The 18,530-nt window shown below is 39.6% G+C and overlaps 1 protein-coding gene across 1 annotated transcript in view; it reads right to left on the bottom strand.

Annotated features, from left to right (window-relative positions):
• Positions 1 to 18,530, bottom strand: part of LRRC8B (leucine rich repeat containing 8 VRAC subunit B) — a 40,434-nt gene that overhangs the window by 4,523 nt on the left and 17,381 nt on the right. Inside the window, 4 exon segments of the mRNA XM_025214025.1 lie at positions 2 to 157; positions 3,232 to 5,390; positions 7,412 to 7,513; positions 14,261 to 14,399. Of these exon segments, the coding sequence (XP_025069810.1) occupies positions 2 to 157; positions 3,232 to 5,364 (2,289 nt within the window). The 5' untranslated portion in view covers positions 5,365 to 5,390; positions 7,412 to 7,513; positions 14,261 to 14,399.

Raw genomic sequence — 18,530 nt, 5'->3', positions numbered from 1 at the left:
CAGCAGGAAGTGATTCAAGGTAGTTTCCAACAAGCTCTAGCTGAATGAGGTTCAACAGCTGACCAACAAGAGGGGACAAACTCATCAGGCTGTTATTTCCCAGAAGTAAATATTGTAGTTTTTTGCACTGAAATAATCCATCTGGCAGTTTCTCAATCTAAGAGAGAGATAGATAGATAGAGAACATGGACATTAAAACTTGTTAGCCTATGTAGAAATTTCTATCTTCCAAAACCCAATACATTTTTCTACTCTAAAAATGTTTTTTGAATTAAAAAACAGAAAGACTGAAGAAATGACAAATTATTATATAACAGTATTTATTATGCAATCTAAATGTGCTGTTGATATCTGCATAAAACCAGTTCTGGGTTCATCTGTTTGTTTTGATATGGATATGACTAACTGAGGCTCTAAACAGATGTCTCATTAAAAGCAGTCCCGATTTGGGCTGCATGCACACAGTCAAATGATCTGAAATAATTCTCCTGGATTTGCTTTCCTAACAGAAGATACCTGGAGATTCCTGAACAGACATTCAAATGCTAAGCCCCTGAAGAGCACAGAGCTTGCAGTGCAGATACTATTCACTCAGGGAGTCCCTGTGCACACATCTCAGTGTGCTCTGTAGTGCTCTGATGCTGGGAAACTCTTCCCAGTGCGATTTAGGTTTGGTTGTTCCCAGGTTATTTTTCTCCTGGAATAGCCAATTTTGCTCTTGGAGAAAAATCCTGAACATCTGTACACTGTTGGTCTCTACTGGGAGAGTAGTGACTGTTTCAGGAGATACTGCATGTCAGTATAATGTCTTGATCCAAGTGAAAACCTGGGACAAAAAAAGAGAAGCGGTGCTGCCCTTTTACCTCCATAGCCCTCCCAAGCTGTATTGCTGCTCCTCTGCCAGTAGGTAGCCAGGGAGAGCATACAACCTAACAGCCTGATCCCTGGAATGACTGGCAATTAACTTGAATAAGATGCAAATAATTTAAGATTACATAGCACTGTTGGGAGTGTGGGGAGAGGATGTGCTAGCACTTTTTATCTTGTATATTTCACAGGTACTTAAAACAGGACAATAGATTGGTACTGCTGAAGGATCCCAGGACAAAAGGCTCTCTCCCCAGAGAAATGCCGTGTGCTGTACCTGTTTACACCCTGAAAGTTAAATTCTTCAGAAGATATTAACACAGTCAAATTGCCGGCATAGTTTGCTTGTTTTTTCTGCCTCATGTTTTACTGCTTTTTCAGGAGTCCTGCTTAGCAAAATTCATCCATCTAAAGAGATCTTGTGTAAAGTCTTTAGCATGTTTTAAGCCCTATTACACTGTCTGTCTGCTAGGTGGCATCCCAATAGTATAGTGGGTACACTGCTCTGTACTATAAACATTTTAGCACTGTTTAAATGCAGTGGTGAGGTATCAGGTTAGATTAAACAATCCAATTTTGCAGTCATGCTGGCTAGGAACAGACATTCAAAAAACCTGAGCCTGAATTAATTCAGTCTTCGCAGGTTCGTTTGATCCGGCTAGGCTAAATCACTTTGCAACTGCACAGACATCCCAGACATTCAGGCACATGCCTGCAGTGGCTCAGGCTAGAAGCCAGGGGGCTCTAGAGCAGCCCTCCCTTCCGTTCCACAGGGCTGCGCTGAGGGGAGCGTGGCCAGGCCCCTGCAGGATTAGGGAGGGGTTCTCCCCCTCCTTGATAACAGAGCTTTTATCAGCTCTGTTATCAGCAATTATCACCCCATCATAAAACAAACAGCCTCTCTCATTAGTTCAAGCTCTTCTTAAACAAAGAAGGAAGGGAGGAACATTACCAGCTGAGTTGTTGATCAGCTCCAAAAAGCCCTGCTGTCTGCCACAGCACGGAAATGTAGTCAGCATGTGGTCTGCTAGCTAATGCTGAGGTGTCTGTGTAAGGCAGAGGGGATGAGGGATCCCTGCTTAGTAGGGCTGTGCGAAGCTTCGGTCTCTGATTTGGCCAGATTCTGTGGCTGAATCTCCGAATCCAAATTCAATCAGGAGACCCTTTAATGTCTCCAAATTGAATCAGAACCCTCTGAATCTATTCGGAGAGATTCGGCAATTCAGCCATAGACACAGCTTTAAATGTTTTTTCTATATACCTCAAGGTACCAGGCAGCTTGCAAACACTGCAATGGTGGGGCGGATGGAGCATCCCACAGGAGCGTGGGGAAAAGTGGACCCAGCTCAGTGACTGGTGCCTCCTGGGTCTGGGGAGGCACCCAGGACCCCCCCACATCCAATCACCAAGCCAGGGGTGCGCAGGGGGCCCCCCAGCATGCTTCCTGGTGGACCCAGAAGTGGACTGGAAGTACTTCTGGTCCACTTCTGGGTTCGCCACGAGTATGTGGGGGGTCCACCCACACTCCTGTGTGACGCTCCATCTACCCCAGCATCACAGTGTTCACGAACCACGCCTGGTACCTCAAGGTACATAGAAAAATCATTTAAAGCTGTGTCTATGACTGAATCGTTGATTCTCCGAATCAGTATCGAATCTTCAGATTCAGATTCGGCCAAATCGAATCAGGGACAGTGATCCAAATCAATGAATTGAATCACTGTCCCCAATTTGGGCCAAATCCGAATCGAATACAGTCCGTTTTACATACACCTACTGCTTAGCAGTGAGTGGTGAGGGGAGGGGGAGAGCAGGAGGAAGCCAGGCAGATGCTGCTATGTCTGCAGGTCTCTGCAAGAGCTGCAGCCAAGGAACAGAAGGGAGGGACCAGCCCTGCTGTAGAACAGAGAGCCCCATCCAGCTCAGAGAACATGCCAGGATGCTGGAAGAGTCTGGTTTACCTTAAACCAGCAAGGAGTCTGGGACAGATACTGCATAAACCAGTTTGATCCAAATCAGTTAAGTCTGATACTACATTCAACCAGGTTTATCTCAAACTGGTTTTAGGCATTTTCAAACTGGTTCATGTGCACAGAACATCTGATCTGTTATAGGTTTAAACCAGTTTCTGATCACTTAGACCAGTTTATGTGTAACTTCTGTCCCTAGCCTTTAAATCAGATTAAGACATGTTCAGTTTAGCATCAGCTAAATATGATCACATTCTTCCTGGAACAAAGCTTTTAACCACAATTTGATAAAGCTGGAAAACCTCAGCAAGCCAAAGTGTTACCCAGGAAAACAGGGTAGATTAAATGGAAATGTCTAATGTTTAAGAAAGTAATTTTAAGAAGTTCTACTTACATGGTTTTTTGTCAGAGCAAAGTACTGCAGATTTGTCAAATATTTGATTTCTTCAGGAATGGAGGTGAGTTTGTTATAGCTAAGATCCAAATAGTATAACTTTCTACAGAGAAATAGCTGCAGTGGGACACTTTTAATGTTGTTGTAGTTTAAATACAATTGCTCCAGGTTTGATAATGCTCCAATCTGCACTGGGACATATGAAATAGTGTTGTGCCACAATTTTAAGCAAGAAAGGTTCTTGAGATGTTGAAAACTAATTATTTCTTCCACCGTTCTGAGATTGTTTTCTCTTAAATCTAATTCACGCAGATTGTTTAAGGTGAAAATAGAATGTGGAATGCGCTCTAAGTCGCAACAAATCAATTCCAAGGTTCTCAGATTTACCAACTTTTTTAAGTTATTTAGTACTATAAGTTTATTTCCCTCATTGTTGATAGATAAGTTTTGCAGAGAAGGCAAGAGGTCTGTAACCACCTGAGGTATACGGGAAAGGTTGTTTCTTAAGTGAATAGATCTCAGATTCTTTAACTCTTGAAAACCTTCACTGTATATAGTGTTTTGATGATCCAACATAAAACATCCTGTTAAACACAATTCCTTCAGTTTTTTTAGATGAAAGACCCAAAGTGGAATCCTTCCTATTTCACTGGATTTTAGACGTAATGTTTTCAGATTTTCTTCTAGAAAACTTAGTGCCGGGTAATCCAGAGTTAATGTAGAATGATAAATGTTAAGTTCTTTGAGACTGAGTAGCTGACTCACTGCTGAAGGAAGCTTGGCTTCAGGAATAAGTTCCAAACTTAAAACTTCGATTTCAGTCAGTTCAAAGACACTGTCAGGAAGCCCATTTAACATGAAAAGCTGAAGTTCAATTTTGTCCTGGGAATTTCTTATTAGCTTATTTTTCAGTTTTTCTGCTGACCATTCATTGTTAAGATTAATCTGCTTCAGTTTGTTTTCACTCAAATCAGATAGGAATATTGAGAACCGTTGTGAATAAAGAGGATCATACTGATCTGCCAGGTGAAGAATAAATGCAAAGTCATTCTTTACATCTGGAATATCACTGTAATTACTCTTCTCTCTCAACTTCTCAAAAGAATATTGCTTAAGTGAACTTCTCAACATCCACCACAAACTGTATGTGCAAGTTAGGCCATAACAGATCACTAAAACAACATAAAATGAAGCCAGTACTTGAAAAATTTCTGCTAGTGAGTAAACACACTGGTACCTTTTATAACCTGTAAAGGCTTGAATATTGATGACACAATCGATTTCAAGCGTAATAAAGGTAAAATAATAGGGGACATAAATAATTATTATTACAAATACAATTACTTTTACTATAATCTGCTTCATGTACACTGTATATATGACATCCTTTTCTTCAACATGAACTCTGAATTTCTTCACTTTTTCAAATATAGCTTTAGCCTGTTCCCCTTCTTTTTTGTCTAGAACGCTTGAGGAACTCTCTCTTCCAGCTGGTTCTAAGCCAGGCTGTGTATATGGTAGAGACTGCCTGCTTGCCCGTGCTTCTGAACTCCCAGGTGATGAAAGCAGTATTTTGGATTTGGATAGTGGCAGATTCCTCGCAGACTGCTCAGCAACAGTTTCTGAGAGGGCACGTGTTGTCCATGGAGAATCAAAACACTTGTGAAGGATGGCCACAAAGTGCTCAAGCCTTGAACTTGTGCTAGGGTAGTAAAGCCAGAAGTTACTGCAAGCTGCAAATATGAAAGTATGCAGAAGCACTACATATGGGAAGAATTTGGCAAACCAGTGAAGCTGTCTCTCATAACACACTGCATCAATGTAGGAATACTGCTGCCGGTGAAGATCAGTTTGGATTTTAGGAGGGGCAATTATTTGCGCTGCGGAGCTAGAGGACATGTTAAGGTTGGTTTTAACCAAATCCCAAGGCACTGCGCAATGATTGTCAAATTCTAGCTTGCAAGGAAGACAACACAACAATCTGGTTTGAGTGAGCTGGAGGGCCCCAGCTAGTACAGCAACTAGCAGCATTATCATAGTGAGGTAATACCAGAAGACATCCCACCATGGTTTTAATATGTGGTAGGATGACTGGGCATCTGCTAAATATTTGAGTTCTGTTAATGTAATCATGTCTTTCACCTGTAGAACAGCAGCAACTGGAGGGAAAAAAAAAAGAGAGAAAGAGAACCTTAGAAAATGTTGAAAATATTATTAAATCAAAGCAACTCCTTAAATATATAGAGCACTGGTCTCATGGAATTCCTGAGATCTAGTCCTATCCAATAATTTGTCATATAACTTTAAGAAAGTTATTTAGGGCCTGATCTAGTGTCCAGTGAAATCATGTGAAGGTTAAAAATGATTTTAACGGTACAGTCTTATGATTCTGGCTCTCCAAAAGCACGTTACTTATCAACCAAACTTTACCACTCAGGGTAACCACACAAATAGTTAATTGATTTCAGACATTAAACTCTAAATGCTTCATTCGATCATGGTTTCTTCTGATTTCACCATTACTATTTCTTCCCCTGTGGGATAGCAGATTACGATGTGTGTAACTCAAGAATACTAAGAATACCCAGATTAATATGCACAGGAATTTATAAATGCTAAGAGTCAGATTCTACTCCACCTGCCAGGCATTGGGGGCATTTTTACATGCATTTCTGGATGCAACGCCAAGCGCTTTAATTAGTGAGCCATGCTTATTAAAAAGTGGCCGCACGTCATGTGTATCAGCATTGCCGTGTGTCCCCATGCTGAAAAAATGGCAGCAGGGTGCTTTGAACTAAAGCTCAGACACATTTTATTTCAAAGTGCCCTGCTGCCATTTTGTCAGCCCAGAGATGAGCGGTGAAGCTGATGCATGTGATGAGCGAGGCTGCCAGACCATGTCAATTTCCATGCTCCAGCAGACTCAGTTTAATTGAGTCTGCTCCAATGTGCTGGATTTCCAGCATGTCGGAGGAGGCACCCTGCGTGTATGTAGGAGCCCTATTTCACCCTGCTCAAATTCCTGATAATCTGTTAATACAAAAGATGAGTAGGTTGTTTTCCTCTTGGCTGCTTTTGTGTGATTTACTCTGAAAGATAAGATAGCAGCTTATTACAAAATACAGCTGCCTTATTGAATTTTAAGGAACTCAAAGAGGGCAGAACAGAATCCATTTAGGTAGCTAATAGGTGGAGCAGGATCTGACCTTAAATATAATTAAGAAAGGCTTCACTACTGACAATCCAACATCCAGTCTGAGAACATTTCTATTTTAATGAAGAAAGGGGACCTCACTGTAGAGACAATTTACAATAGGAACATTGTAAAACAAGAGGATGCTGTATTACTCAAGTATACCACAGATGAAAAGAAATCCATTCAATCAGTATATTTTCTATTACTTTGAGAAAAGAACAAACCTTAAAAATATAAAGATAAGGAAACTCTTACTGAAAATAACAAAAGCTGCTCATTTATTGTGCAACTTAAATACAAAACAACAGTATGAGTTACATTTCTCCTTTTGGAAAGAAGAACACAAAAATCAAAGAATAAATTGTTAACTGCTCTTGTAGTTCAGTTTTCTAAGGCCCTAAATTATTACTGCGGCCAAATTCTTCTATCCGATTAGTAAAGGAGAGAATTTATGTCTTTAAAAAAACAGCAGAATTGTCTGACTTCCTTATCAATACTGTTGCATGAAATTTTGGTCATCTGAGAAAAAGAGAATGCATCACTTGGAATGGAAACACAGCACACCCTTAATTGTTTGTACTTTGTGGATACCATTTCTCACAAACAAAAGTAATCTTTTGCCTTTACTCAGCAATAAAGGAAGAAGCAGAGTTGTGAGACAAATGTAGGCTTACTGACACTTACCATAGTTTATGAACCTATGGAACATTTAGCTAGTATGGTGGATATCACCATAAACAAACATTGCACATGAAGGGAACCAAGTTTGGAGCAAATTTTACTTGAATGTGCTTGCTTACTTTTCCATTCACAAAATGTAATAGTCATCATACATTACCTAGTTAGATAATCTACTATATATAATCTACCTGTTATAACAGAAATAGTTAAGAGTTTAGAGTATAGTTAAGAGTTTAGAGTATATTTTGTAAACTAAGTACAAATCAATATTTAACATTTGTAGTTAAAGGTGTTCATACTCACTTTAACTAGTGAAATGGAATAAAATTAAAAAAAAATCTTCAATCAGGAGGTCTACACCTTTTAAAATTCCTTGGACAAGCCATTTTTGCATTTGCCTTCATTCTAGATGGAAAAAGCACAGGAAGCAAGTTGAAACTATTTCAAATAAAGACCACAAGTTCATCTCCATTTAAATTCTTACCACACTACAGATACTGTGAACTTTAAAAAAATGTATGCATTACAAATATGTTCCTTTATTGAGCTTATTTTACATTTTGCAGGTGTAACAACAATATACTCAAACAAAATGATCTCAATCTAAAAGGTCAGTTCTCTGCATTTTGGCAAAACCATATGAAAATAAACATAAACAGCCTAAAACAGCCTGTTCCTAATTACTAGTGCCAGGAGGCAATGCTACATTGTCTAGCTAAAAGACTATGTGGGAGGCATCTATGTGATTTCAAGCAGCATACAGAATAATTTTAATATTACTAATATTTTAACTGTAACATGCCATGTCAAGTGGTATTCATTTTTGGCATAAGAGTAACTTCTAGTTTTAGAAACAAGCCAATAAAATATTCCTAACACCAGTCTTTGTAGTATGGATGTTAGAAACCCATGGGCAAACTTCACAAAGAATGTTCTCCCAAACAGATAAAAGGATGTTTGCTAAACAGTCTCATTAGGACTACAGCAGAAGAGTCCTCTGTTCATTCTAACATCTGAAGGAAATAAAATTTGGGGGAAAGGAGTTATTCTCACTTGGATGACGCAATTTTTAATGGATTGGGGTAACACTGGACTAATTTACCAGGCTCTCTAAATGAAAAAAAAATTGAAGGATCAGCTAGTTATTCCGACCTCTAGATGGAGATAAAATATCAGAAGTTTTGATGATCATTTGAACTTCATTAGATACGAGCATCTGAACAAGAGCCTACTTGTCATTCCTTAACAGGTGCTTTCAAAGAATAATTTTTTAACATGATGAAAGAATCGAACATTGCTAAAATCAAAGATCAAAATGATGAATGAACCTCCTCTCCTTTCCTTTGATATAACTTGTTTCGAATCTCAAAACATGTGGGTGCAAGAATAAGAAAAATATACTGTACATATTCAAACTAAAGAATTGAAACCTGCTTATGATTCCATGTGGACACAGTCCTACACAAGCCAGTGAGTTACTTTCCAAGTACAGGAATTCATCTTAAAAACCTTTAAGGATGGAGATTCCACTACCTGTCTAGGTAACCTGCTCCACCCACCTAGTGAGAAAGTTTTTCCTAATATTCAACCTAAATCTCCCTTGCTGCAACTTGAGACCATTGGTCCTTGTTCTGCACCCTGCCACCACTGAGAACAGTCTAGCTCCATCCTCTTTGGAACCACCCTTCAGGTAGCTGAAGGCATCATCAAACACCTTCAGTCTTCTCTTCTCCAAACTAAATAAGCCAGGTTCCCTCAGCCTCTCCTCATAAATCACGTGCCCCAGCCCCTTCAACAAGATCAGGTACGGCCAGTTATTAAGATAATTAAGTTAGCTAAACACTTAATTAGCTTTTTCTAATTCTTAATTTTCAAATGATTTTGACCAACTATCAATGTCTTAATTTATTTGACTTTTTAAAAATTTAATATTGAAGCAGAACTGATTTACTTACCTATTCCTCATCTGGAACTAGAGTTTTCCTCTCTTCTAAATAGAAAAGCTCATTCACTAACAGATAATGTACATCTTTTAGATGCGTTCCACATATACTTAAGCTTATGGACTGTTTTGAATACAGCATTTGCCTTTCTGGTTGCTTCCTTTTCCATATTTACCATCAAAGTAAGGATATTTACTCTTACCAAGAGGTCACTATGGCCTTGGTTAAGCAAAACACCCTCAATTCAGGAAGAGAACTTTAGTATTTTCCTGAATTGGAGCCTACAAGAGGACTCCTGGAATTCATAGAATCATAGAAGTAGAGTCAGAAGGGACCTTGTAGATCTTCAAGTCCGACCCCCTGCCTGTGCAGGAGGAAAACTGGGCTCAATTGACCCCAGTCAGGTAGGAATCAAGCTGCTTCTTAAAGACCCCCAGGGTAGGAGCCAGCACTACTTCCTTTGGAAGTTGGTTCCAGATCCTAGCCGCCCTTACTGTGAAGTAGTTCTTGCGGATGTCTAATCTAAACCTACTCTTCAACAACTTGTGGCCGTTATTCCTTGTTATCCCGAGGGGCACGAGGGGAAACAAGGTCTCCCCCAAACCCTTCTGGTCCCCCCTAGTGAGTTTATAGATGGTCACCAGGTCCCCCCTCAGCCTTCTCTTGTGAAGGCTGAACAGGCTCAGGTCCCGTAGCCTCTCATTGTAGGGTCTGCCCTGCTGTCCCCGGATCATGCGGGTGGCCCTCCTTTGGACCCTCTCAATGTTGTCCACATCCCTCTTGAAGTGGGGTGCCCAAAACTGGACACAGTACTCCAGCTGTGGCCTGACCAGTGTTGCGCAGAGGGGGAGGATTACCTCCTTGGCCCTACTTGAGATGCACCTGTGGATGCATGATAAGGTCTGGTTAGCCCTGCCGACCGTAACCTCGCATTGTTGGCCCATGTTCATCTTGGAGTCAGTGATGACTCCAAGATCCCTTTCTGCCTCCATGTTCTCAAGAAGGGAGTTTCCCAACTTATAAGTGTGCTGCTGGTTACCACTGCCCAAGTGCAGCACCCTGCACTTGTCAGTATTGAAACGCATCCTGTTTTTGTTAGCCCACCCCTGCAACCTATCCAGGTCATTCTGCAGTCTTTCCCTCCCTACTGACGTGCCCACCTCACCCCAAATTTTGGTATCATCAGCAAATTTGAACAGGTTGCTTGTCACCCCGTCATCCAAATCGCTGATAAAGAAATTGAACAGTGCGGGCCCAAGGACCGAGCCCTGGGGGACTCCGCTGCCCACTTCCCCCCAGGTCGAATATGACCCGTCCACCACCACCCTCTGAATATGACCCTTCAGCCAATTTGCAATCCATCTAACTGTGTAGGCATCGATGCCACAATTGCCTAGTTTTTTAGTGAGGATGGGGTGGTCAACAGTGTCAAAGGCCTTGCTGAAGTCCAGAAAGACTACATCCACGGCGACACCTGCATCCAATGCTTTTGTGACCTGATCGTAAAAAGCAATCTGGTTGGTGTGACATGACCTGCCCCTAATGAAACCGTGATGGTTGCCCTTGAGCATCATCCCCGATGCCGGCGCATCACAGATGTGCTCCTTCAAGATCTTCTCAAAGACGGGGTGGAGAGCATCTGGACCTGCTGATTTGAACACATCCAGCCCTTCCAGAAGCACTCTAACCAGAGTTAGATAGAGGGAGAAACAGTTCTCCACCTCTGCTTAAAACCGTTTGCTATGCATCTTGCCAACTGTTTGATTTATTTTCTTAAGCCCAATTCAGAGCAACCTTGAGCACCTACTGTCTATGGCATAAATTCAGTGTGGGTGCCTATACACATGCTGCGGGGTGGGAAGGAGGGATTTAATTAGACAGCCTTGCAGAAGCTGCTCTAATAAAAACACTTCAGCACCTCATGTATTCAATGTCCCATGTTTCAAAATGGCCACAGGGACTCTTTAACTAAAGGTTGTTTGACGAGTTTAAAGTGCCCTCGCTGCCATTTTGAAGTGTAGGACACTAAATACATGAGATGCTGAGGCACACTGAAGTGTTCTAATTAGAATGCTCAAGCAGACTCGCTTAATCAAGTCTGCTCTGGCATGTTCTAATCAGAATGCGTTAGAGCACATTAGGGGTATGTGAAATGGCCGTATTCGATTCGGATTCAGTCCGAATCGGGGACAGTGATTTGATTCGGATCACTGTCCCGATTCGATTCAGCCAAATCTGAATCTGAAGATTCAATGCTGATTCAGAGAATCAGTGATTCGGCCATAGGCACAGCTTTAAATGTTTTTTCTACATAGCTCAAGGTACCAGGCATGGCTTATGAACTCAGATATTGGGGGGGGGAGAAATGAAGCATTCCACAGGAGTGTGGGGTGCCCCCCCCGCATGCTCAGCAGCAAACCCAGAAGTGGACCAAAAGTACGTCCAGTCCACTTCTGAGTCCACCGGGGAGTGTGCAGGGAGGCCCCCCTACTCCCCCTGGCTTGACAATCAGCTGCAGGGGGACCCCAGATGCCCCCCCCAGACCCAGGAGACACCAGTTGCTGAGCAGGAGTCCCTCGCACGCTCCTCAGCGGTCTGAGAAGTGGATCAGAAGTGCTTTTGGTCCACTTTTGGGTCTACTGCCAAGTGCACTGGGGACCCCCCATGCTCCCGTGGGACGCTCCACGCACCCCAGCATCTCAGCATTCATGAGCCGCCTGGTACCTTGAGGTATATAGAAAAAACATTTAAAGCTGTGTCTATGTCCGAATCATCTAATTTCTCTGAATCGATTTGGAGGGTTCCAATTCAATTTGGAGATTCGGCCACCTAATCAGGCCTAACTGAATCAAAGGCTGAAGCTTTGCACAGCCCTAGAACACAGGTATGCCCTATGTTGTTACTGCCTCTAACATGCAACAAACCTTGGACTAATGTGGGTCAGAAGCAAAAAGTGTACTTCCACATGGCTTATTCTTTAGTTGTTTAACTCATTTATGGTACAGGCCACAAAACAAATTCTTAATTTAACATATTAAAATGTACTTCCTATCATATTTCAGCATTCAATGAACATCTGTACTGTGGAAACAGGGGACCATGCTACACAAACACCTACTTCATTACTAAGCTTGAAGTTGCTGTGCCACAATACTTGTCCACTTCCTCACACTTTTAGATAAATGGGAAGCAGAATCTGACAAAAATAATAAGTACATCTTTTCTCTCACAGAGATTTCTTTACAGTAGTGATAACCAAGGTTAAAAACCACCTCAGTCAGTGAAATACTGTTGGTTTGCCTACATATTTTTCAGCATTTCATTTGCAGGTCTCCTTACACCATAAAACAAAACTACCGCTGACTAGACTTTAGCAAAAACCACAGCTGAAATGAACAAATCTTTATTACCTGGATTAACTGCAAAAAGCACAGCTCTGAATCAGGTATACATCATTAGCAACAGCTGCATTTTGTAATGTATCCAGTGATGGCCTGGTTTACAATACAGAATTCAGTGTAAGCTAAAGTAATTGGGCTAATATTATACTTTATTGTTTTGATAAAGTATATGCATCTTAAAAATCATAGAAAAGACAGATAATATTGAGCTGAACTTAAAGCAATTTGATGAAAATATGTACTGAGATACTTTTAATAAATAATTATTGAGGTGGTATGATTGGCTGCAGTTATTTAGAATGACCTCAGAGGAGATGAGTACTATGAGGAGCTTGTTTATACATAGATGGCCATCATCATACTAAAGCAAAACTAAGCTGTGTAATTTTGTATTATAAAAACATTCTCTTTGTCATTTTGTGGCTCCTTTTTAGGAACTGTAAGGTTGCTAATTCCTATTTCATAACTCAGACAGTATTAATTGTGTAATTTCTCTCTCCTTCTCTAAGTTCAAGACTTTTTTCTACCAAAAAAAGGTAAGTGTCATGCTATTAAGATCTTAAATATTAAAATCCTATGTCATCTGGACTTGTTAATGACCATATTCTAAGTCCTCTGGCAAACTATTCTTGTTCATTGACATGAACTTGTATGAAGTAAGCCGATTTATAAACTTCCATGTTTAATTTTGTAACACTGAAGCAATAAATCTCACTGTTTTGTACTACATTTAGAGATAAAATTGGTTTAAGCAAAATTATGAAAACTAAAAATCCTTAATCCAAATAAATTTGTTATTCAAATAAGTGTAAGAGTGACTAATCAAATGAAATAATATTAAAGTGTAATGCATTTGATAGTTTCTGTTCCATCCCAGCAGCTTTTAACCCATATCAAAGCCATAAAAGCTTTTCAAAGTGCCTTAATTCAATTGGCAATCTTTCTTGAAAGATGAGGCAAAACTCATCCTTGCATAACTGCTGATTTCAGCAGCGTTACATGACAGACAAAAATTGGCCTTCAGGGCACAGGACAAAGCAATGGAGCTAGCCAGTTTTCAGGTAAATTTTTTTAATTACTTCACCTCTAAAAGTCTCTCAGAATTGATCAATGGACACAAAAATCAAAACAGAAGCAATCAGTTCCCATTTGTACAGGGGGATGGATTAGATCAGTGTTTCTCAATCTGTGGGTTGTGACTCAAGACTGGTTTGCAAGAATATACGAAAGGGTCATGAACAAACTTTAAAAACAGATTCTCCTTTAAAGAAGAAAAACCATGGGAAATCATGGCTTTTCCCTTGCAGGCTAGCAGAGTTCCAACTTGCAAGGGGCTACTTGGGGACCGCCATATCCCACGCCCACGCCCCTCCTGCCCAACACACTCTGGGGCTGGGACTGGCCTTGCTTGTAAACATGGATGTCCTGGTACAAAACAGGTTGAGAACCACTGGACTAGATAACCTCTTAACATCCCTTCCATCCCCATTTTCTACGATTTACAAAACACACCATTTCTACAAACTATATTCTTGTTAAATTTTTGATGTTATGTGATATCCAAATTTTGTCACAACCCTTCAAAGTTACATAATTTTAGCCACATATACATATATTAATCCATTCATCTGGATATTATTCTTCTCCCATTCCAAAAGACCCTGAACAGGAGGGAAGGTATATTTTTAGTTTTAGAGATTGTTTTTCATTACAGTTTCCAGCAGCTTTTAACAGAACTATATTATGTTATTTGATCCAAAACAATACAATTACCGTTATCAATTAAAACATATTTATGCAGTCCTAACCTTGTCAAGCATTTTAGGTACCCCTCTAATTCTGTACGTTCTCTTTTCCAAAGGAGCATACACATCAAGGCTTTTCAACCAGTTTCTTTCAGAAGGCCCCGTTCTGTTATTCCAGTAAGACAGGATGCACTTTGTGGCCCTAACAAGGAGACACCAACAAATTTTACTTAACATTTATCCAAATGTTTGTCCATTTGTACAGCTATGTCACTGATTGGAAGTCAGGAATCTGACTGCCCAACACTATTTGAGCTTTGAAAGGAAGGCAACTTTTGAAGGACTCCAAACAAGAAACTACATTTGAACTCAAGATCAGGTAAAGGAATATTTTTGAGAAATCCCTTGTAGCAGAATCTTCAGATACTGACAATATTCCCATACTAAGGACACAAACCTGAACCTGGAAGAAAACCATCAAGAACAAAGATTTTTTTAATCTTTCAGTCATCTTTCTGCAACCTTTCGTATTATTTATGTATGCAGCTCTACCCTTTCCTTGTACATTTCTGTCTCCTCAAAATTCTAAGTCCAGACCCTGTAATTACAACCTAGGGCAGACCCAATTTCATGACAGATTTAATCAAAATCAGAGGGGCTCATTAATTCTTTCAACATTATGCCTACCATTATGTTTATAAAAACAAATTCTAAACCACTTAATGCTTTGCCTTTCAGTCTGTACTTTGCTTATTAAATCTCCATGTAATTTAAATTGTATGCTTCCTACATTGGAAGCATTTTGTTTGTACAGCACCAAGCACAGTCAGTACTCAAACAAAATTAAAGGAAGCCCTTTTCTAGTTCTTTCTAAAGAATACTACTTTAATGTGAAATTGAACATGTATTAGCATTTATTATTTTGTACTTAATATATCCAAATAAAATGTAATTTTGCATAAATTTTTCCAGTTAATCTTTCAGTGATCTATTAGACCAAAGCCTTTAATAGACTTACTGCACAGAGAAGGCTGATCAAGAGCATACTAGTGTTTACTTACACCTGGCAAACATTCTCTCAGTGTTGCTAGTGCAGCTATAGCAGAATAAAACAGGTCTGCCACACTATTGGCAAATGATTTTGACTACCATAAGTTTGAGCATTTCTAGATCTAAGATGAAAGATCTTCAAATTAGTGAAAAAGGTCTTAAAAAAAAAAAAAAAAAAAAAAAAAAATCAGACATACCATTAAGCAAATTAGGAAAAAAAAAAATCAGACATACCATTAAGCAAATTAGGAGATACAAATGCCACTCCTGGTCCTATACTGTTTTTTTCCCCCCTACAGAGAAGAAATACTGCAGAAATACCTTACATAAGAGACAAAGCAGTCTAAAATAAATCCCCATTTTGATACCTACCAATATACAGGTATAAAACTACAAGACTTCAGTCCTGAAATTTGAACTAGGAAAAACATAGGGTTGGTTTGTTTTTTTTCTTTTGCAATAAAAATCACTACATCTGCTTATGAAGTGCCCAAACTTTCTGAAAAAAGAGCCTAATTGGCTTACTAGACGAAAAGTCAATTGATCGCCAAGTAGGATTGCTACTTGTTTGAACAGAGATACCTCCAGGCAGTTCTAGGCTTTGGTCTTGAGAGAGTCTCACAGCAACTGCATTTGTATAGTCATAATTTAAAACACAGACTATATTTCAACAATTTCACAAGTGCAGAACATTCTCCCTCACACAAAGAAAAACAGGTCATACTTGGTGAGAGGACTCATTCTATCACTAGTTAAATAAATGAATAAGAACAAACGTACCAAAACTAGTTGTATACAGAGTTGTCCCCAAGTCTGCTTATTACAGATCATAGAGAATTAACCTTAGTGGAGGTCTGGCTAAGTGTTTCAGGAGTCACTCTGTTCTCTTACCTTCTGTTATGGTTGAAAAGGAGATAAATCGTACAGAGCTCTGAACAAACTTTAGCTATCGTCCAAAGTCATGAACCATTTTTATTTATTTAAAAAAAATAGATCCTGCTTACAGACCATGTGAAAAAGTCCATCTGGTATTCAAAGACTCTTTAGGTGATTACTGAGCATTCAAGAACCATAAGACTGTATCAGAGCCTAAAATACCATACGTTGGTGTGGAAGTATTGTGCTACACTACCCTAGCAGTCAGCTCCATCGGCTTACACTGTTCCATATTAGAACCTTTGGCAGTCACTAAGGTCTCTGCTACACATTTCATATATTATGCAATTCACTGGTTAATCACGCAATAAATTTAGACCAGCCACATATACAAAATAATTATCACACAATTCACTGGTAATCATGCTTTAAATGTAGATGAACCAAACGTGCAAAGTAATTACTACAGGATAAAAACGACTATCCAGGTATTAACAGAGTTAACCAGCTATAAAGCTAGTGCTTGAAAATGTATAACAACTCTATAGCTGGCTTCTACCCAGCTTTAATTGGAATATGTAGCAGAGTCCTAATAAAGGTTCGCCAGTATGTCAAAGCTGAACCAGTCTAACCTGAAATGTTAACACTTTCACACTGTTGTTTGGACATATTTCTTTTCATTTACATGTACCTTTTTAGTTTAGCTTAAAGTAACTAGGAATAAGTACAAGCTAAACCAAAAGCCACTCAAATTAAAGTAAGTATACCTATACAGAAGTTCAGACCAGTTTAAAATCTGGTTAAACTGCCCAAACTTCCTCCCTTAGATAAAGCCTGATACACATCAAGGGGTAAAGGGAGAAACAAGAGACTATGCAATTAGATTAAATGTATTCTGCAAATATTCTTGTGTCCAAGCTCCTGCACTGGTGAAGGTGGATGTGGTTTTATCAAGTCCGGACCACTAGCCACTGGTGATAATATTTCCTTTTCTGTTCTGTCATTCAATGAGTTCTCTCACACCGCTCAGTTCTCTGCTTTCACTATGTGATTTCAATGTTTTCTAGTTTGTTGTAATCTTTTTTTTTTTTTTTTTTAATCTTTTCATTAGTTTTACCCATCCAAATATGACTGATGGCAAAAAGGTTTATCAAATTAATCCTGAAACTGAGAACTCCATGAATGAAACTGAACAACAAATAGAAGCAGGATCTTAACATTCACCAGAATTAAAAGTTTATTCTAAAATCTGCAAGGCAGTTATAGCTGGATTACTATATTTAACTTAATTTTATGGTTGCTTACCCTTTCCTTCCCTCTAATTTAAAGATTTTTCTACCAATAAAGGTAACAAGAGTGCATCCTACTGTGTGCAAAACCACTGTAGAGACAGGTTTCTCTCTAATTCTGTGATCTTGGTAGAAATGGATACCAGGTCCAATTATTAGAACAAATTATTCTAACCTCTTAAAACCCTTAAGTAGTAGAGTAATTAATACTACTGGGAAATCTTTCTGGAGAGCTTTATTAAGCCTTTGGTTACTAAACCTCTACATTTCAAAACACAGAAGATACCAGCTCCCCCTACTGGGTGCCTTTGGATTTTCTCTATATTGGAGCATTGTACTTTTTTCTGACAGATATCATTTGTTTTCATAAGATTTAGGCATTCACCTTTCTTTTTTATGCCAATTTAAGATAAACTGTTGAAAGTCTTTGTATCTACCTCACCTGAGCTTCTCAAATATGAGCTTTCTGCATTCTGGGGAGATACAATGTTCTACTGCTGGGCTCAGTGCCTTCTGGGATGTCTCACTACTTTGGCTGGATTCTTATCAGAGTTCTGGGATTTAGGAGGTAAACTTCCCGTAAGTAATTTGGTTTTACTAGGCCAAAACCAGTTACAAATCACTTTTAGGCTACAAGCAAGCAGCATTTCTGATACCACAATACTAATGCTCAATATGAAAAAGGGGCTCAAGTTGGAGTGGCAAGAATGCAGGTAGATGGATTTGAATGAACTGGGTAGGGGTACACAAATATATCAGTTATTAGTGGCAATCTGGTAGCCAAAAGGAAAAATGATGTTACTGGTTGGTATTTATACCTGTAAGCTTGCAAAGAAGAATTTTTCCAACTACTTGAGTTGGTCTAATAAAAGATATTGGATTTACCCAAAGAACCTTGTCTGCCTGTTACTGGCTATCAGCCTTTTTTTGGTTACTGTAGCCAATAATGATGGTTGCATGCCCAGAGCACCCTGGCGAGCATAGTCTGGTCCTTGTGCCCTTGCTGCCAGCCTGAGCCCACGGCAGACTACAGGTCCCAGCAAACAGCAGAAGAGGGCACTGGGGAGCAGTCATAGGTGCCATGCTCAGCAAGAAAGGGACCGTTACCAGCTCCTGCT

Source organism: Alligator sinensis, unplaced genomic scaffold, assembly GCF_000455745.1.
Source record: "Alligator sinensis unplaced genomic scaffold, ASM45574v1 scaffold736_1, whole genome shotgun sequence".
Taxonomy (NCBI): domain Eukaryota; kingdom Metazoa; phylum Chordata; order Crocodylia; family Alligatoridae; genus Alligator; species Alligator sinensis.
The sequence above is the reverse complement of the archived record's forward strand: the minus strand, read 5'-3'. Positions and strand labels throughout refer to the sequence as shown.